Source organism: Maniola jurtina, chromosome 14 (genome assembly GCF_905333055.1).
Source record: "Maniola jurtina chromosome 14, ilManJurt1.1, whole genome shotgun sequence".
Lineage (NCBI taxonomy): Eukaryota > Metazoa > Arthropoda > Insecta > Lepidoptera > Nymphalidae > Maniola > Maniola jurtina.
The window spans coordinates 14,430,716-14,452,761 of record NC_060042.1 but is presented as its reverse complement, the minus strand read 5'-3'; the positions used below and the strand labels follow the sequence as shown (position 1 = coordinate 14,452,761).

The window sequence follows — 22,046 nt, the reverse complement described above, 5'->3', positions numbered from 1 at the left end:
AAGTAGATTTGGAAGCGGGTAAATCTGAAGGGATCTAGGTATGTATGACAATTTTCATCAATTCCATGTCGCTAATCTGTATCGACACCAAATCGCTCCTTCAGGTTCAAAATGTTGAGCTTGGCAGCACATCTTATCCAATGGGAGTAGGATGGCAACTACTTAGTTACGGCGGAAGCCAAACTTTGCAGTCAGTTTTTGTTTATTCATATTATATTGATTGGCTTCACCATCATCATCATCATTATTAAGATGAAGAAGAAGATTCTAGAACAGCGTTGGGGACTAAAATAATCGAATCATCAATTCTCGAGCAAGAAATATAATTGTAAATGTAAAACTCCAATAAAATTGGTTTTAAGTAGGTATTCTTTGTTGATGGATTTTTCACAAAGTTAATTATACTTTCAATTTGAAGGGCATCCGATAGTTAAGTCAATCAAAAGAAAAACCTAGACCTAAAATACGGCAAGTTTATGACTGTGTTTAGCGTCTAAAGTGTACAAGTAGACAATAGTGCAGTCATCTGCAAGGACTTGTGGGTTTTTGTGGCGATTCCCACCGACTCACGAACGGCATTACGACATTGCTTCCTTGTAAATAATTAAAATCCCAGTAAAAGTGTCTTTTTGCTGTCCAAGTCAATCAGTTAAATATTAACTCGATGATAATAATCGATAGGTAATTATTTTCTCCTTAATCGTGACTCGTGAGACGATTGCTAAAATTAATTTTCTATGGATAATTAACATTATTTCTCTGATTAATTGTTGCATAACATGCAGGTAATTGACCGATTAAAACGAAAAGTTTTCTGTTTGAATTATGTAATGGTTTAATTGCTATTATTATTTGTATAAAAAATATTCTTAACTACCTATACCTAGGCTATACTGTTTCGTACCAGTGTACCTACTTAAGTACTGACTGACCTGGAAAATTTATAGGTTTGCTTATCAAAGCGCGGATAATATTATGGCTAATTTATTTATTGTAGGTGCTTAACATTTGTTCAGAAAATAAAATATACCTATTGCGTGTAACCGTAAATCGTTATAATTGTGAAAAACCGGCCAAGTGCGAGTCAGACTCGCGCACCGAGGTTTTCGTACTCGGGTATTTTTTCTGACATTTAACGACACAATAAATCAAAAAGTATTATGCATAAAAATAAATAAAAATATGTTTTAGAATGTACTGGTAAAGTTCTTTTATATGATACCCCACTTGGTATAGTTATATTACTTTTAAAATTGAAACACATTTTAATTTGTTTTTGTAATGTAACCACAAATTCACGGATTTCGGATTTTTCCACTTGTGTTAGACCTACATACCTGCCTTTCATGATTCTAGGTCAACGGGAAGTATATAAACTCCTTATAGGTTTTCTTGACAGACACGACATACGGACAGACATCGAAGTATAAGGGTTCCTTTATCCTTTATTCCTACGGAACCCTAAAGAGAAAATTGCTAGACTTGTGTCCAAGTGAAATCACAAGCGGAACGAGACGGTGCTTGGAGGAGTATGGAATTCCACACTTGGAGTGAGTCAACTCAACAATGTCAGCAGTCTATCAGGAGAGACATCCATCGAGTCGATAATCGTGTTCCATGTATCGGATCCTGGTAACAATGACCACAATCGCTCAGTTACCATCAAAGCGAGGACAATGGCCAATAACCATAGTGGCTTATTGTGGCAACCCGACCATTTTGCATCACAAACACTATGTACTTAGCTTCAGTGACTAGATTTTTAGCAGTTTTAAATATTATCAGCTACTGATCTCTCATGGATCCTTTTAGGCAAGGTTTATACAGAACATTTTCGTTGGTTGTGTGATTGTGGCTAGCTTATTTGGCTGGACATGATGCCCCAAGTTCGTACTCGGGTCAAATTACTGTCAAGAATGCATGTAGCGCCATCGATCCTGTTCCTGATTTCTCCCTGGTCGTGTCGGATTGCCATCGGACTACAATATGAGAGAATGTATCATTTGTTTAGTTCTGTCGTGCGACGTCACATCTGTGTATTTCATAAAACCTCCCATGCTAAGCAAGCGTTTTGACGTTTGATAAAAGTCGCTGTTTTGACTAGCAGTCATCATCCCTATTACTCTCAGAACGTTATAATATTTGGAATGACTTTGTCTATGGAAGAGGCATATTGTGTCGATGCCATATCCAGGTCACGTCCGCGCCCTCGCCCCTTCTGTGTAAACCACACCTTATAAGGCAGAGCGCAGTGAACCCTCGAAGACATTGAACCATTCTGTCACATAAAATAACCATATAAAGTACATAACTCAATTTATTTAACGACAGGAAACCGCTGAATCAGCAAGTGACGCAAATAATCTGCCTCTTTCTTTGTTGGGGGCTACACGATAGGTAGATAGTTATGTAGGTGCCTATTCGCCTAGTACAGGTAAATGGTAAAATCACTTCTAAAGAAATTGAATACATATCAAAAAACCAGCCAAGTGCGAGTTGACTCGCCCATCGAGGGTTCCGTACTCGGGTATTTTTTCGACATTTTGCACGACAAATCAAATACTATTATGCATAAAAATAAATAAAATCTGTTTTAGAAAGCCCTTTCATATGATACCCCACTTGATATACTTAGTTTTTTTACTTTGAAAATTTAAATATATTTCAATTTTTTTTAAATGATGTAACCACAAATTCAGGTTTTCGGATTTACCTATTCCTTTATTTGCGCTATATAAGACCTACTTACCTGCCAAATTTCATGATTCTAGGTCAAGGGGAAGTACCCTATAGGTTTTCTTGACAGATACGACGGACGGACGGACAGACCGACAGACAACAAAGTGATCCTATAAGGGTTCCGTTTTTCCTTTTGAGGTACGGAACTCTAAAATTGCGTAACCGGCTGACCTGCGTCTCCCTGGGAATCGTGCCCGGAGGTACACCCAGAAATACCTCTTCACAGGGAGACGCAGGTTAGAAAGACTGTGGCATATTATGGAGGTCTCCACAATAGACCTATGTCCAGTAGTGGATATCTATCGGCTGACGATGATGATGATGATGATGATATAGATTTTAATCTATAATAGTTTCATGGTAGGAGGCACACTTATCTTCACATCTCATTGATCTCAGCGTAGCGAAGATGCGAAGGGCGGCAGTGACGTCACCCAGCATCCGTTCATCCAGAACGAGTACGAACGGCATAATGCATGGCTATTTAGTATTTACATGTTAGTAGGTTAGCGTTTCAGCTGAATCAAACCGAATGGGTTCAAAGTCGAGACAGTCAGTGCCCGTACAATAGTTTGAAAAGACTACTGATGTTGTACTTGCGCAGGAGGCCTACTCGATCTATTCGATGGTAGTTGGTGAGTAGTGGGTACATAGTGAAGTGGGACAGGCTAGTGCGAGATCCAGCGGGAATCCAGCCCAGAGAGAGAAGAAGAAGAAGCATCACTTTGTTGTCTGTCTGTCTGTTTGTCAAGAAACCTATAGGTTACTTCCCTTGACCTAGAATCATCAAATTTGTCAGGTAGGTAGGTCTTATAGCACAACTAAAGTAAAATCCGAAAACTATGAATTTGTGGGTACGTCACACAAAAAAAGTGTGTTCATGTACAAATAATTAGTATTTTCAATTTTTGAAGTAAGATAACTTAGTACGGAACCCTCGATGCGCGAGTCTGACTCGCACTTGGGCGCTCTTTGTTTAATTAAAGCTGTGTGAAGTTTGCCAATTCGCACTAGATCAGCGCGGTAGCGGTACTCAACTTAAAAATAACAGCACCCATACATCCCTCATGCGTCTAAAAAGCGGAGCGTAAATAAAAAGCTGCTAAAAAAGCAGCAGTCGCGCAGTAAAAGGAAGGCGCACTCCAATGGCTGCCTTGAACCGGCAATTAGCTCGTAAAAAGTTAATTAGGCTCCAATCAGGCGCGCCAAATCCAGCATCTCGGAAAAATACCTACACTCCTTCATAAACATATTGCATTTTTTCATGCATATCGATCTAATACGCTAAAGAGCAGCTATAAACTTAAATAATATATGTAAACATCTAGTTTTTCTGAGTTTTTTTACTGGCTTTTTCTTTGCTGATAGCTTTTCGTGATTCTCACACCAGCAATCTTAAGGTCGTAGCCCACTTACACGACACCGCTGCAACACAGCTCCTGCACAGCACCACCTGTACATCTAGTAGACAACTCGCTGACCCCGTACCTATAGACAGCAGCCTTCTGCGGCGGATGGGTGGCGGCGGTCGGCCTCTCTCCAGTCTCCCCCGTGCACGTACGCCGACCCGACCGATAGCATAGCACGCTTCAAGCGACGGCGAGCAGACGCCGTGCTCACAGCGCGCGGGCCGCTCTCTTGAAGTGCGCGGTACGCAAGAGGTCAAATATTGAGTAGCAAGGTTGCAGCAAGCTCGCTTACCGCGCACTGTCTGCTATTTTGTGTTTTTACTGTAAAGTGCATTTCCAGAGCACGATGTTAATTCCATATTTGAATGCTCATACTTTGGTTGGGTGGGAGCGGAGTCGTGTAAATCGGCTACGACCTTTAATTCTTAATACAATTAGTGCGACAATTCAACGACGCGGACGTGGCGGTTAGTTTCTTGTCGATTAGATTATATTTAGTTAAGTATAATAATAAGAGTTTAGTTGCAGGCGAACTTAGCTCACATACAAAAGGAAAACAAACATTACAAAACACAAATAAATTATAAAGTATATTTTATCAATTAATATTCATCATAATATTATCTTTAAGCTATTATATTATTAATGATTTAGCGAAAATGCGGCTTGCATTCTCGGGCCATACGATGCATAAATTATGCATTGTATTGTTAATATCAAGTATACTTAATTAAAAACATGATGTAAGTCGGTATCTAAGTGCAATCATTCTTTAAGTTTAGGTAGATCGTTAGCCTTTACAACTTTAATTGTCTAGAAATTATTTCCAAAGCAATAAATCGAATTGACATTGGCCAGTTTTAGGGTTACGGTGTATTTTGAATTCCTATGTTCAATCTATCGTAAATCATAAAACAAATATATTATGTTGTCGATTCACATTGGCGGCGAATCGAAGCGAAATTGTAAAATCGGAGTAAAATTCATAGCATATTGAATGAGCGTGAGTGTAGTTAGTGAGTCTACACCTTTATTCATATCGAAACAAAACAAAACATTTTTTAATAACTTAGAAATTAAAGTTAAAGTTTTGTATTGCATTGTGAATTGTAATTAACAAAGTAAGATTGCATAGTACATAAAACATTAATCTTTTCTGTATTCGCCCTTTATTTTTATATGGTAATTGAAAAATAATTGAGTGTGTCTTAACTACGTACCTAATACACAAATAATATGTACAGATGAAAAAATCTGGTATTTTTTTCAGTGCTTTGATTTTTTTAAGATATTTTGACAAACGCAAATATCTAAATTGTATTATTTATCTTTTATGGGCAATTGTTGCTTTATGTAAGTAAAGGTTACTTATTGCATTGACAGATTACAGATAGATTGAATATAGAAACGCGATAACAGCCCACAATCAGTTTAGGAGATAAACCAAGGTCATTGACACCATCGCTAAAGGTCGTTGAACTCTATCTACCCAATGATCTGATTAATTAAAATTACTATTTACCTCTAAAGATAAAGCGTTCCAAGTCCTTTTTCTGAATTGGTAAATCATTTGAAATAGGGTTTTGGACTAGGGTTACTTTCAGTCTAGAGTGCATATGATTCGTTTTAGTATCAGGCTCTTAAGTTTGGCGAATTTATTCAAGCGCAAAACTTGCTAAAAATAAAATTATTGCCACAGGAAACTTGTTTTTTTATATATTCTGTGCTTGTTAACTAAAAGTTATAATTATAACACAAGTTTGGTTTACTTAGCTTGGCATTTAGTTTATGTAAGTATACCTAAATGGTAAAAGTAGTACATTATAATACGTAGAACTTTCATGCGCATGCCTGTTATGCAGTTACCTAGGTTAACTAGGTTTATAAACAATTAAAAAAAAAAAAAACAAAATTGTGACACCGACCGGAATCGGCAACTTTGATTATGTTCTTAAATCGGCAATTTTGATATTCTTAAATCGGCAGTTTTAATATTTTTTTTATCGTTTTTTTTAATTGGACCCGGTAAACTCTGTAAATAGTGCTACAACTATTGAAAGGTCAGCGTTCTTATCAAAACAATTCGAAAATACAGGAACCGCTTACTAGTTAACTTACTGATAAAACAAATTTATTATTATTAAGTGGAAAGGAAATAATATACCTATTTAATGCGGAAATATTATCTTCGATTGGTCACGTTTGGCGACTATTGGAAAAATATCGCATGATGAAAATATGTAACTATTTAAACTAGGACTGTATGCAATACAGCATTGGTGTTTGATAGTATTATGCAATCTCTGTTTCGGAGAGTAGGTAATTGGTAGGTATCTGTATATAATGGAAATACTTTGGAAGGTTCATGAGATACATTGATTGACGGACGGACGGACAGTGGAGATCATAGAGTCCCGTTGGCAGTTGGCACCCTTCAATACGGAACCCTAAAAGTCTATTTCTATTTCCGCAATCAGTCAAGTCACCTGCACTCATGAATAAATCCAAGGTGCAAGTTGCAACTTGCAAGTGAACTACTTAGCTGCAATTCGCTCGGTAAAGTTATTGTTCTCGACGGTTCCGGAGCTCCGTGACGATCATTACGTCGATTACGAGGTCCATCAGACCTCTTGACATCGATTACATCTCTGCTATTATACAGATCATTACAGATGTAAAGCCCGCTCTACACTTGCGTGCGAATCGCGGCGCGGAAGCTTATCAAAATTCAAAATTCAAAATGTTTTTATTCAATTAAACTTTTACAAGTGCTTTTGAATCGTCAAAAAAATCTACCACTGGTTCGGAATGCCGTTCCTACCGAGAAGAACCAGCAAGAAGTTATCGTCAGTGTCGTCATCAACATCATCATTGAATTAAGAAATGAAATGAATTTATTTCATGTAGGACAGCATATGCCACTTATGATATGTCGACCTGTTGCTGGACCACTACTGAGCACGGCTCTCCTCTCAGAATGCAAAGGATTTAGGTCATAGTCTACCACGTTGGTTTAGTGGGGATTGGTAGGCTTCACATACCTTTGAGATCACCATAAAAATTCCTCAGATATGCAGGTTTCTTCACGGTGTTTTTTTCACCGTTAAAGCAAGTGATATTTAATTTTTTAAAACGCACACAACTTCGGAAAGGTAGAGCTTAGAGCTGCGTAGGTTTCGCGTCATTACATTGATAACATTGAAACATTATGTTATTAGAAAAATGAGTCAAGTGCGAGTCGAACTCACACACGAAGGGTTCCATTACTCGTACCTTCGTACAAGAACTAACTTTTTAATTTTTTAAATCTTCATGGTTGTCATTTTGAAATTCTTATTATTTGTTGTTACAGCGGCAATAGTTCTGTGAAACATTCTGTTGTTGTGTTGTGAACATTCTGTGAAAATTTCAACTCTCTTACGTATTACGGTTCACGAGATAGGTACAGCACGCTGACAGACAGACGGACGGACGCGGACAGGGGAGTCTTAGTAATAGGGTCCGTTCACACCCTTCGGGTACGGAATCCTAAAATTTGCATTAGGGTCTGCTGACAGAAGTGAAAACTTAAGATTTTATGAGAATTCCATAGATCCATATTATTGTAAAACATAAATGAGGTAAAAATAACTAACTTGTAAAATCATCCATGAGAAAATCTTCGATCGAATATTATTCCAAAAAAGTTCCACTATGGCACAATCACTTCCCCACTGAACTATTCACATGCTTCTGTCACAGGGCACAAAGTAATTATTATCAACTTCTCAGTCAATGTTTTGAAACATATACATGGATGTTTTGATTTTAACTATGAAGTAGTTGGTAGGTACGTGTGAAATAAACTAATATGTGATTTTTTCAATTTTTCCGTAATTTCAGTAGGTAAGTATTAATATTATTAAGATTCAATTATTTTTATTTATCTATTCTTTACACAATATGCTACAAGGTTACCTACCTTGTAGCATATTGTGTAGTTATTTGGTGTTCAAAAAGGGGGTAACAGGAAAATAAAATTTTCGCCATTTTTCCAAGATGGCGATGCGAGCGGCAAAGATACGAGGTGGAAAAATGAAAATTCAGAAAGAGGATGTCAAAATCTGTTTCTCTGTCTGTCCGTCTGTCGTGCATGTCAAGATAACCTAAACGGTACTTCTCGTTGACCTAGAATCATGAAATTTGGCAGATAGGTAGGCCTTATAGCACAAATAAAGGAAAAAATCCGAAAAACCGTGAAAATGTGTTTAGATCACGAAAATAAAATTAAAATGTGGTCATGAACAAATATAATTAGTATTTTTAACTTTAACCTGTTAATTCTAAAACAGATTTGCATTTATTTGTAGTTTTTGATTTATCGTGTGAAATATCAAAAAATACGACTGTAGTACGGGACCCTCGGTGCACGAGTCCGACTCGCACTTGGCAGGTTTTTAACATACCTAATGTATTCTGAGTAAGTAGTCCAAGATGAAAAGTAAACGACAAAGCGTTTAACCGCTTTCTAAACCAAGTGTTCGAGTAAGTACCTCGTAACCTGCATCTATCTACAAAATGTCGCAAAAACATGCAGATTTAATTATCATTAATTCAAGGCAAATGCTGATAAACGCGTGAACCGTTTTCTAACGAGTCCTGTCACAGTAACGACTTTCACTCGTTTTGAAACCCGACTCGTCTCGAAGTGGCCGCGCGTAAACCTGCCCGACACCTATTTAGGGTTCCGTAATAAACAAGGCTGCTTGTCTTCACCACTGTGTCTGTAGGTGTACTGCTGTCTGGGCCACTATGGCAGACTGTGGCCTAAACCCTTCTCGTTCTGAGAGCAGGCAATGAGTTGATCATGATAAAAATGATGAATAAAACAAGGCTAAAACAAGACCAACTCAGCTGGAACGCGTTCGGGAAGCTTAAAAAAAACCTCCTTAAAAAGCTCAGTCATTTAGTGGGGGGTGGAGAGAGCCGTGCTTGGAGTTTCTCTACGTGATCAAATCCGAAATGAGGAGATCTGTAGGAGGACCAGAGTAACCGACATAGCTCAATGGGTTGTGAAGCTGAAGTGGCAATGGACAGGGCACGTAGTTCGAAAAATTTTTAACGTTGGGGATCCAACGTGCTAAAATGGCGACCTCGCACCGAAAAGCGCAGCATCCAAAGACCCCACTAGTGACTAGGTGGACAGGTGACATCAAACGAGTCATCATTAGATTTAAGACAGGTTTTTGAAAAAGTTTAGTAACTAGCCTGGCTACGGAACTCTACCTGCGTGTTTCGCCACACACTTGACCAGTTTTCACTCCTAAGGCGAAACGATTTGCAGTTTGCACGTATCGCGGAAGTCCAAACAACTAACTTATAGATTGGTTGAGGTGCCTTGATGCTACTGAGTTAGTGACCCATTTCATTGGATTCGCGCATAAGTTCTTTTATTTCTTTAGGTTGCTTGTTTTTTCCTAAGTAAAATAGGTACCTGCCTGTATGTATGTATACTTATTATCATCATCACAATAACCCGTCGCCGGCGCACTAAGCATAAGTCTCCTCCTAGAATGAGAAGGGTTTAGGCCCTAGTCTAGCATGCTGGCCAAGCGCGGATCGGCAGATTTTTCACATCGCGTGAGAAAATGATAGAGAACTGCAGTGATCAGCGGTGGTGGTAAAACGTTAACCTCTTATAGGGGGTTCCGAGCACCTCTAACTTTAAGCGTTATGTGCGTTTTAAGCAATTAATTATCACTTGCTTTAACGGTGAAGAAAAACATCGTGAGAAAACCTGCGCTACTTTTTACCCGAGTAAGTTTATCTAGACATAGGTATCTACTACTTAATTTGCGACAGTTAAAAAGAAAATTTTGGATGACTGAGTAAAAAATGCACACTCCAAAGAAAATAGCGATCTTCATCAACAAGCAGATCGTATCTTCTTGAAAGATGATTCAAACAAACGAACTTAGGTATATGCACCACAAATAGCATTTCCTACAGTGACAGTTCTACACAAAACAGTTGGAATGTATTGCGGAAGTTTACCTACCAACAGGTAGATCTATAGACCTTGATGCTGTTGACTGAACATTGACATTTATGGATAATGAGGTAAAACAATCTGGTCTAATGAAGATGATACAAACATTACAGTACCCAATACCTAATCCCTGATAGTATACCTACGGAACGGAGTTCCTAATCCCTGATTTTATTTCCCAAGATGGGTATTTTGAAGTTCAGTCCCTAAGCAGACCAAAATATAAGGCTACTTGTTGATAATTGAGTTAAGAAATGTTAGAAAATACAAGCAAATAACTATAAAAATATGTATTTTTTTTCCAGCGCCAAACTTTAGTGTTGCTGTTTTAGAAATCTAAAAAGATATTAAAGTAATTGAAAATTGCAAGAAACTTATGAATAAATGTAGGTATCGTGTTTGAGGTTCTAGCATTTGAAACTCTTAAAATGTGTTAACGTAAATCATCGGAAAGTTTTAAGTTGTCATTTGTCATTAAATTTTTTGTTAATTTTCTTTGGCGTAACAAAAACTAAGAGCGTTCGTTTTAATTGGGGTTTTCACTGACACAGAGTTCAAGATTAGGTACGGTTAAAATCTATCTCAATTCCAATATTATAGTTAGTTTAAAAACATGTATTTGCAGTTAAGATATAATAAACTATTAAGTTAGAAGAAGAGGATGGTATATCAAAAAAAGTTTTAGTAGAATTTTGAAAACGGGCGGGCATATTTGAAACTTAAGAAATACTTACGAGGGTTGGGCGTTCCACACGCTGCTCCGTTGCAGGCCAAACATGCACCCTTCCCGTGGGCGCCATCCATGCTCATGGTCAACGTGGGTGCAAGACTGGGTCTCGGACACAGCTTGCACCCACCGTTGTATTTCTCACATAAGCACCCCCTTCCCAAGTTTTCCACTTTTAACTCATTCAGGCTGTATTTATCGTATCTTTTTTCTAATGAAGCCGCGATTTTCCCCGGCTCCTGGAGAAATTCACACGAATTCGGACAAACATGGCACTTCCCATCTTCCAGATTGTTGGACTCTGATACATCGTCTTGTTCGTTATCGTTGGAGCCTGTTATCTGGTAGCATTCATCTTTTCGCTCGCTATCAGTGCTTCCAGTCATGTAGGATGTTAGGGTCACCTCGGATGACGACCTCACGGTGTTATTCAACTTGTACTTCGTCATGTTAGTGTTCCGTAGGTACTCGGAAAAACAACGGAACACTTGTTGGAAGTTTAGAAGAAGGTTTTGAAGGCAGACGCGCGCGACATAACGGTGTTTTTAATGGTCAAAAGTTTGTCACAGCACTTTATTAATGTCCTTTTTATTTTTTTTATAATCTTTGGGTTGTGTATCACAGATGGTGTTTGGATTGGGCTCGCAGTGTGGTTGGTGCGAGAGCGCGCGGGCGAATGGGCGCAGTGTATGGAGGTAGCGAATTCAAGACAAATTCCATGCGACAATAATGCCTTCACAGAGTTCAGGCTGTTAGGGAAATGGTGTGAAATGATTTCTCGTCGAGTTTATTAGTTGGAAAGGGTTGTTTTTCCCGTTGCTGTACTTTTTAGGCGTCCAGTTGTAGTGGGTAAATAGGTTGGTAGGCGGTTTCTATTATAACTACTATTTATAATACCTACATTTATATTTGACTGGCTATAGGTACTGTAAAACTGGCTTTGTAATGTGAAGGTTTTGTTGGTTTAATGTATCTTTTATTTTTAGGTTCAAGCTTATAATAAAATCTAAAGGCTAATATTATAATATCTGACTTAATTTGCTTAATATAATGGTACAAGCAAATTTGAATAAGCACCTACAATTTGTTATAGCTGTATTTTTAATCATTTTTTTTTTACCAGTGTTCCGAATTTCAAGGAACCTATTTTGGTAGGTACCTACTTAAGTAAGTTAACAACCTAATTAATTTTAATAAGTTTTAAAACTTATAAACCTTATTTTATTAACAAATCTTGTTATATAATAACAGTACTGTACGTCATAATATTTTGAGAGCATATTGCATTCAATAAATACTTATAAAATATATATAAGGTTTTATTAATTATATCATGTTATCAATAATGAAAGGTTTTGTTATTGTAATGAAAAAAAAAAAAATGAAAAAAGAGAGCCGCCCGAACAGGGACTTGAACCCTGGACCCTTGGATTAAAAGTCCAATGCTCTACCGACTGAGCTATCCGGGCTCATGATAGGTATGTTGAAATTACCATACGCTTCCTATATAACAGTCACACTTCTATTAACAGTCTACGAATAAGATGGCAAAATCAAGAATGTTGATAGTTGACACCATTGAGTACATATGTAGGTACATACATATGTACTCAATGGTTGACACCTAATACAAAATTGAACAATCAAGTACCTATACCTTTAGATAAATAGTATCAATTTCAGTATACGAAATTATAATAATCCATACTTCCATACTAATATTATAAATGCAAAAGTGTGTCTGTCTGTCTGCTTATTTTTCACGACCCAACAGCTTAACCGATTTTGATGAAATTTTGTACAGAGTTAGCTTACAGCTCGGGGACGGACAGAGGTAAATCAAATCTTATCCCGGAAAATCAAAGGGTTCCCACGGGATTTTTGGAAAACCTTAGTCTATCCATGTGGACGAAGTTGCGAGCATCATCTAGTAATAAGTATTTATTATAGTTAGTTTTTGAGATTTGTACTCGAAGGGTGTCAACTGTCAACTACTAAGAGTCCGCGGTCCGTTCGTCTATCCGACCATCTGTCTGTCTCTCAGTGGGCCGTATCTCATGAACCGTTATAAGTAGAGGTAGGAAAAAAATCAAATAGTGCTATAGCTTGTACGATGTTACGGAACTGTTCGTGTACAAGTCCGACTCTCACTTGACCGATGTTTTCACTTCACTAGATAAATTCTAGTTTCTAAGGTTCCGTAACTCAAAAGGAAAAGAGGCACCCTTATAGGATCACTTTGTCTGTCCATCTGTCGTGTCTGTCAAGAAAACCTACAGGGTACCTATTTCCCGTTGACCTAGAATCATGAAATTTAGAAGGTAGGTAGGTAGGTCTTATAGTACCTACAAGTAAACGAAAAAATGCAAAAACCGTGAATTTGTGGTTACTCATATCACAAAAAAAAGTGTTCATGAACAAATATAATTAGTACTTACCTATTTAAAATTTTCAAAGTAAGATAACTATACCAAGTGTTTCCAAGTACACCTGTTCTAAAACAGATTTTTATTTATTTTAATGCATAATAGTTTTTGATTTATCGTGCGAAATGTGCGCACTTGGCTAGTTTTTTTTTTAGAACCTAGAATGAGTTACCCACCATTGACTTTGGTTGGTTATAATTATTCATAATAAAGGAATAAAAGTTCGTATATATGGGGTGCGCTCGAAAGAGACTCCTTATAAAGACAGTTGGTGTAGTCAACGATGCTCTTCGACATATTTTTACGAGGCACACTCCTAGACCGAGCAATTCAATATTCAGGCGCGCCTTCCTAGGCACAACTTACTTTATTGCATAATATTATTGTGTTATACATTTGTTAGATAACTACGAAAATGGGGGTGTAATGACATCTTAAGTAGATAGTAATGGTATTCGTTGGTATACTATCTATACTCTCTATACTCTATGTGCGAGAAGAAGTTAGTGTACCTACTGTTATAATCCCATAGATAGAAACACAAGTGTAAATTAAAAATTTATAACACTCCCGACATGTGAAGGTTACAGTAAGAACTAGAAAAGAGCTGATAACTTTCAAACGGCTGAACCGATTTTCTTGGATTATAGCTAAGAACACTCTCGATCAAGCCACCTTTCAAACAAAAAAAAAAACTAAATTAAAATCGGTTCATTTGTTTAGGAGCTACGATACCAAAGACAGATACACAAATACACACGTCAAACTTATAACACCCCTCTTTTTGGGTCGGGGGTTAAAAATCTCAATGGGCGCTAACCATACAATCACCAATCACAAACGAAACTATGTTCTCTAATAGAATTTCCAAGGTTTTTTGAAAACATTTTCGAATTGAACTTCGAATGTTTTTGGCAAACATGTTTCTGATTACATAGTTATTATTAGAAAAAACATAGTTTCGTTTGAAAGACTCAAAAATATGATTAGCGCCCACTGAGATAAAAATCTCTATCATTTGTATGGGATTACGTAACAGAGAGGGCGCGGATAGAGTACAGTACTGTACTCTGCTATTACCATACATCGCTTTACTTCTACGCAACCTCCACATTCGAGATTTTACCATTATTTGTGTGGCGTGAAGAGAGAAGAAGAAGATTGTTGTGCTGGAAACGAATGCTAGGAGTCTCATGGAGCGAACTTCGCACCAACGTCTCTATACTCCAAGAACTCTGCAACACCGTCTTTCGTCGTTAGTGTTGTAGCTCCATCGAGGGTTTTGTAGTGCAATTTAAGGTGGAGGGCACTAGAACGCGAGAAAGGTTGCCCATGTGATGAACCGACCAAATTAAGTGTGCTGTGGGCGGTCGGTGTAGTGTGACGAATGTTCGTGAGGCGCATTTCTTTCAAGATTTGAACCTCTATCTACATATCGAACATTTTCACCACATGACTGAGCAAAGGCCTTCCTCCGATTTTTTCCACAGCTCCTTATTCTTTTAATATAATTTTGTCTCATTCACGTCATCGTCTCGGCCTGCCACGCTGGCGTTTGATTCGGGAGAGTCCAAAAAGAAGAAGATTTTGTCCACAAGTCATCTGGCATCCTGCTCAGTCCTATTCCACAAACAACTCGCGTTTTGGAACGTACCTACCTATAAAATAAGCAGAACTCATTTTAAACTAAAGGTAGTTACTAGGCATGTTTTGAAATATCACAAATTAGGTTACAATTGTGTAAAATTAGATTTGTCGTTTCGAATTATGGTTTGTACCAGTGATAGTAATTTTACGAGCGAATCGATGATCAGCAGCCATGATTCCTGGCCCGGTGGGTAGGGTGACCATGACAACTATATAGAGTACTACTATACTATTACTATATACTAAATTACTACTAGTAATATATACTACTACTATATTACTAACTACTATACTATACTAACTATACTAGTTAAAAAACTTAAATCACGACTGTCCTGCCAAAATAAAAAACAAGATTTGAAAATGGCGCCGTACAGCCGCTATATTGAATTACTAAAAAAAAATATAACCAGTGCCATTTGGGATGATGTAAGGATTCTAATGATAGCCAATAATAATAATGATAAACATCCAAAATATTTTCAGGCCTGTCGAAGTTATGGTGGGATAAAGAAACTCACATAGGTATATACTTACTCGTACATAGGTACTCGTACATGAACTCTGAAAACATTACACTTTTTGGGCAGTCTTGTAATAATGTAGTTTATAGAGCAGTGATAGCCTAGTGGTTAAAACGTCGAATTCCCTCTAGTTCAACTGATTAGTTCAACCGTTGAACTAGTGGGATTTTTTTCCCCCGAGTGAGGTCGAGTGTTTTATCCCAGGCTTGGAGTTATGTGCGTTTAAAGCAATTAAATATTAATGTCCTTCAGGGCGAAGAAAACACCGTGAGGAAACCTGCATGCCTGAGAATTCTTCATAATGTTCTCAAAGATGTGTGAAATCTGCCAATCGAATTGCTAATAACTAGATACAAAATCTAGTGAGCAGTTCGATTGGCTCGTCTGTAAAACACTAAATCGGTGATAAGTTAAAATGCCATAGAACCTCGTCTATTTGTAAAAATATACAAAAGATAATTTTATATCCGGTGAAAAAAGGTACTTTTGTTCTGTCTTCAATAGCTATTACTAAACATAGAATAGTCTTATTGTTTATAGTTTAGATTTCAGGCTTGTAATTCTGTTTAATCCAAAAAAAGTATAAAAAACAGATGCTTCCTATTAGACTAAGGCCAGGAACGTAATAACTTCTGATTAGATAATAAGTAATAGATATAGGAATTTTTGAAAACTATAATAGCGGATTTATTTAGCCATTTACTAATATAAATTTTTATCTTTCAAAAAAAACAAATTATACTAAAAAAATAGTGTTACTAGGTTACTACAAATACGAGGTGATTCTATAAATGTTCTGTTTTTTACTTCTGATTACAGAACACTAAAAATGAATTCGTAAGCAAAACTGTTGTCGAAAGATCGGAAATTCTAACATAGTTTCCTAAATACAAGGAGACCCAACAAAACCAAAAAAGCGTCATCCTTTGGACACAAAGTCTTTAACATCCACATTGCAGAAAAGGTGCATCAATCATTACTAGTTTTTGCCATGATACGCGGAATTTTCGACATGATTTTTTTTGCATGGGTACACTAAATACGCATACAAAAAATTATGTTGAAAATAAAGTGTGCCGTAGGCTACTCTTTAAGTCGAAAAATCGGAGAGTTTCCACGGGATTTTTAAAAACCTAAATCCACGCGGATAAATTCGTGGGCATAAGCTCAGGTGATATCCGGAAATATCTGGTAAACGGCTAACAGGTGGCAAGCTTCCGTTTTTATCTCGGAAATTCGAAGCCAAATTTTTTTATTAACATCGGTTATCCTAAAAAGTCTCCTAAATTCAGTAAGCAAGGCATCTTTTGGACAAAAAGTTTTCATCCGGTATTCCGATTACCGGTAAGCACAGATGACAGGAGGTACCTACAATACAGGCTATATCCGGCAAACAGCGGACAGATGGCAAGCCTACATGACTGCAGCGTGTTTTTGAGGCGGAAGGCGCGAGGTCGGCCGGTTTCCGCGTTGTCCGCAAATTGCTTAGCCGTGAACTGCTCTCCGTGACGAAGCCCACAGCGGGCTGATGCTATTGTCTCACTGGTGGGATGGCAAGAGTCATGCTGGTTCGATAACAACCTCTCTGTCTCGTCGCAACTGGGCCACAGGTCCTTCAAAACAAAAAACGAGCAAATCTTTCGCTATTTGCATACCTACATCCAGTATACTTATTATTTTCTCTTTGCTAAGGGTTACGTCCTGTTTTATATGGGTGACCATTTAGGATTTCTGTGGGGTGGACCATGGCCACACTGGATTCCATTTTTCACATGTTTTTTCTTCATCCATATCCATACTTCCATATCATGCGAAAGTGTGTCTGTCTGTCTGCTAGCTTTTTACGCCCCAACAGTTTAACAGATTTCGATGAAACATACAGACAAACGTACAGAGTTGCTTACATCCAGGGGATGAACTTTTTATCCCGGAAAATCAGAGTTCCCCGGGATTTAAAAAAAAACCTAAATCCACACGGACAAAGTCGCGGGCATCATTTAGTACTTACTACATAATGCCCAAGAAGAAAAGAACACAACTGCTCAGAAAAAGGAGTGTAATGTTTTCTGACTGCAATCTCAGCTGGTGGTAAGTAATGCAGTCGAAGATGGAAACGGAAACCTGGGAGGGGTATGGCAGTTGTAAGGGGTAGGTATCAAATTTTCGACCTTCCCACGGGATGGGGAATAAAGAGGATTTATAATTTCGGCAAAGCGAAGCCGCGGGCGGTCGCTCGTAGGTAATATGATTATGATAGTAAGAGCAATATGACCGTCGATCGAGGTAATTGTGCGCTTCCTTGGCGCCGGTCAAGAGCGACCTGCGTCAATTGGGCGCGGCCCGAGAATTGAACCTTCACTGTGCATGTAAACAAACAAACACACTGGCAAAGGAAAAATGGGAAATAAGTGCAAATTAAAATAATGTAGGTAGACTCGTAGCTACTTACCTAAAGTCCTAAAGTTTGTCTTATTTCTTATGGCTTAGTTCTGAATAAATCCTATATTTTAAGTTTCAACACATTCCTTTACCTAAGAAATTCAAAAAAATAGGCCTACACGTATACTAATTATTATAAAGAGGTAAAGTTTGTAAGTTTGTTTGTAGGAAGTAATCTCTGGAACTACTGAACCGAATTCTTTCACCAAGAGATCCTTACGAAAACTGTACTAAGCTAGCCGGGCGAAGCCGGGGCGAGTCCTAGTTGAATGTACAGACAGACCTCAGACCTACAAAAGCTTAGAAGTAAGGTAGAGAATTGCAACGGAGGGCGTTGGATTCTTTGAAATTTTCGGCTTTCAGTTTAAAAATATGAATATTTTCATTTTTAACCTCCGACCCAATAAAAGGGGTGTTATAAGTTTGACGTGTGTATCTGTGTATCTGTCTGTGACATCGTAGCTCCTAAACCGATAATAATTTAATTTTTTTTGTTTGAAAGGTGGCTTGATCGAGAGTGTTCTTAGCTATAATCCAAAAAAATCGGTTCAGCCGTTTGAAAGTTATCAGCTCTTTTCTAGTTACTGTAACCTTCACTTGTCAGGGGTGTTATAAATTTTTAATTTATTTACACTCATTAAGTTTCCCAGAGCTAAAACTTACAGCGAGCTCCATGAGTTTATTAATGTAGCGCCATCTAGTATAGTACTAAATAACTACACATCTAGTGTGGATTTGTTGAATCTGCTGGAAAACTCGGGGAGTTTATTGTTGCTTCACCGAGTTCGATACTCTGACTATAGATGACGATATCAAATAAAATAAAAACAAATTTGTATCATCATCATCATTATCAACCGACACACGTCCACCGCTGGATTTCCACAGCCCACACTCTACGATCTTGCCCCGCCGCTATTCACGTTTGTTTTGATGCTTCTAACAAGATTTCCATACCTCAAAGGAAAAACGGAACCCTTATAGGATTACTTTATTGTCTGTCTGTCTGTCCGTCGTGTCTGTCGAGAAACCTATAGGGCACTTACCGTTGAACTAGAATCATGAAATTTGGCCGGTAGGTAGGTTTTATAGCACAAGTACAGGAATAAATCTGAAAACCGCGACTTTGTGGTCACATCATTAAAAAAAAATTAAAATATGTTTCAATTTTCAAAGTAAGACAACTATACCAAGTGGGGTATCATATGAAAGGGCTTTATCTGTACACCCTAAAACAGATTTTTATTTATTTTTATGTATAACAGTTTTTGATTTATCGTGCAAAATCTTGGAAAAAATACCCGAGGACGGAACCCTCAGTGCGCGAGTCTGACTCGCACTTGGCCGGTTTTTTGAGACATTTCCACAGCACCATAACCACAATAAGCTGACCAAAATGCAAGTCATGCTGAACTGATAGTGACTCAATTAATTTATGATCAGTAGATTAGGTGGATGCTAATATTTCGCCTCGTCATCTTCTCCACGTAGTCATGAATAAGGTTCTACCTGTAAGTGACAGGTAGGTAAAGAGCTGGTGACGATTTCAATGCAACTAAAAGATCGTGCCAATTTTAATAAAACTAGCTAGGTGCGAGTCCGGCCTCAAAATAATAAGTATGTCTTATAAACTTTGATGCCACAAATGGTATAGCTAGCCACCGAAATAATCAATGTAGCTGTATGTGTGTGAAACTGTTACGCAGGCGAAGCCAGCGGCTGATACATAGTGAGCCAGCGCAATGTATGCATTCTCATTCCCACGTACGAATACGACCCGTATAGCTGACGCGGCGTAATACCAGAACCCGCGCGATGTGGGAATCGTAATATTAAGTTAGAATATTCTCATCCTTAGAGATAAGCACTAGTTTTTAGTCTTTTCATTTAAAATGTAACTTTGAATATAATTATTATAAGGATATTATCGCCGACTAGTTTTCTTCCATCCACCTCCTGCGAGCCTAAACATTACTGGCGCAGTGACGGGGTAGGATAAGCTGTACCTGTAGCTGTATCGGACAACTGTGACGGAGAACAACTTATCCTGAGAACCTACCATTCGGAGGCCGCAGTGTAGTGGAGAATCTAAACTTCGATTCGTGGAAAGAAATAGATCGGCGATGCGGTAAGTACTTGAATCGTTCAAGTTCCTTTTACCTATCCTTTTCCGACTAACAAGAAAAAGAGGTATTGTGTTTAATTTTTTTATTGTTTTTTTTTTTAATCGTACGTTTATTGTATCCTCATTTATATATATCGTCCTTATTCCTAAAATTTTATAATCTAGGTTTATACAAAATCTATAGACCTATTTAATATAATTTTACGTGAAGTTTAGGGAAGTAATTTTTTATTGAGTGCTTTTTTATAAAAGTTTTTTGAGTGTATTTTTTGTGTGTGTTAGTTTAATTTTTATTCGTCAAGATTTTTCATCCAAGGTCAGGACGTAGTTTCGTAGGGTCGGTTAATAGGTCAAGAGCCGTAGACGAATCTAGGAACTTAGAAGACATGGCATCAAACGATTTAGATACTATCTATAAATCTATTAGATTTTTACCCGAATTTGACGAAAATCCTCATGTGTTAACACGGTTTATAAAATTGTGTGACCAATTAGTGATTGCCCATTTTGACATTAGTCCGGGACATGAGTTACAAAATTCGGCATTAATTAGTGGAATATTAAATAAAGTGACAGGTTCCGCGGCTAGGTTAATTAATGCAAACGGTATCCCAGATAGTTGGAATGGCATACGAAATGCCCTTATTAATAATTTCGCAGACCATCGCGATGAGACCGCTTTATACAATGATTTGTCTCTACAGACACAAGGCTCTAGCACCCCGCAAGAATTTTACGAAAAGTGCCAAAACCTGTTTAGCACAATTATGACTCACATTTCCCTACATGAATCCGTACCTACCACAATAGAGGCTAAACGGCAACTTTACCAAAAGTTAACCCTGCAGTGTTATTTACGTGGTCTAAAAGACCCGCTAGGCTCAAGGATACGGTGCATGCGGCCAGTGTCAATGGAAAAAGCCCTCGAATTTGTACAAGAGGAACTTAACACCCTATATATACAACAGCGAAATGAAGGAAATTTTGGACATAAATTTTCCGTGTCAAATTACACAGGTCCTTCAAGGTCACAAGGTTTCGCTATGCCTGGGCCATCTTGGCAGCAGCCCATACATTTTAGACCACCTCAGAGTCAGCAACCTATGCATTTTAGACCTGGTTGGAAACCTAACCCTCAAATGCATCCGCGTGGTCCTAGTCGTACCCAATTAATGTTTCGCGCTCCTCCACCGAATTATAACCCGAAGAGCAACGTTTTCAAATTACCAAATCGACACCAATCGCCTAACAATTCTAATTTCCCACGTCCCATGAGCGGTGTGAGTCTTTTCACCCCTAGACATTTACCACCATCGGGACATGATTGGCGTAATGGTAATCCACCACACAACCATACCCATATACACCATATTGGTTGGAACCTGCGGACTGAGTATAATCATCATAGTTTATCGTAAAATACAGCGCACGAAGACATTGCAGATAAGAAGCACAGCCGAAATTCAGAGTTCTTCATCCAATGACCTCCCGGCGCAATTCACAGCCAAGGTGTTCCATAAGCGCCGATCTGATGGGGGAGGTGTTACGCAGGCGAAGCCAGCGGCTGATACATAGTGAGCCAGCGCAACATGCATTCTCATTCCCACGTACGAATACGACCCGTATAGCTGACGCGGCGTAATACCAGAACCCGCGCGATGTGGGAATCGTAATATTAAGTTAGAATATTCTCATCCTTAGAGATAAGCACTAGTTTTTAGTCTTTTCATTTAAATGTAACTTTGAATATAATTATTATAAGGATATTATCGCCGACTAGTTTTCTTCCATCCACCTCCTGCGAGCCTAAACATTACTAAACAGTATGTAATTGTAAAGTGTAAACAATACATATTATTATTGATTTTTTTACAATCATTAATATAATCGGCGCAGTGTTTTCTTTGTACGAATTTCTGACAAATTCGATCCTAAAGCATATTTTACAGGATTGGGATAAAATACATAGCATGTACCTACTA

At 38.0% G+C, this 22,046-nt stretch overlaps 1 protein-coding gene, 1 long non-coding RNA gene and 1 other non-coding gene across 7 annotated transcripts in view; 1 reads left to right on the top strand and 2 right to left on the bottom strand.

The window, feature by feature from the left end:
- Positions 1 to 11,655, bottom strand: part of LOC123871574 (sodium-independent sulfate anion transporter-like) — a 48,805-nt gene extending 37,150 nt beyond the window's left edge. For 3 of the 5 annotated variants that reach the window (XR_006797285.1, XR_006797286.1, XR_006797287.1), the window contains exon 1: positions 10,911 to 11,655. Coding sequence is in view for 1 of the 5 variants with exons in the window: in XM_045915445.1 (XP_045771401.1) it covers positions 10,911 to 11,352 (442 nt within the window). In the remaining 4 variants the exon portion in view is untranslated. Of the gene's footprint in view, positions 1 to 7,783; positions 7,929 to 10,910 lie in introns of those variants that run through there. The other 2 variants (XR_006797288.1, XM_045915445.1) reach the window with 2 other exon arrangements.
- Positions 1,145 to 21,835, top strand: LOC123871575. The gene is made up of 2 exons (XR_006797289.1): positions 1,145 to 1,194; positions 21,605 to 21,835. It is a non-coding gene; the product is annotated as an uncharacterized LOC123871575 (long non-coding RNA).
- Positions 12,300 to 12,372, bottom strand: Trnak-uuu. Its single transcript has one exon. It is a non-coding gene; the product is annotated as a tRNA-Lys (tRNA).
- Positions 21,836 to 22,046: the final 211 nt, after the last annotated feature.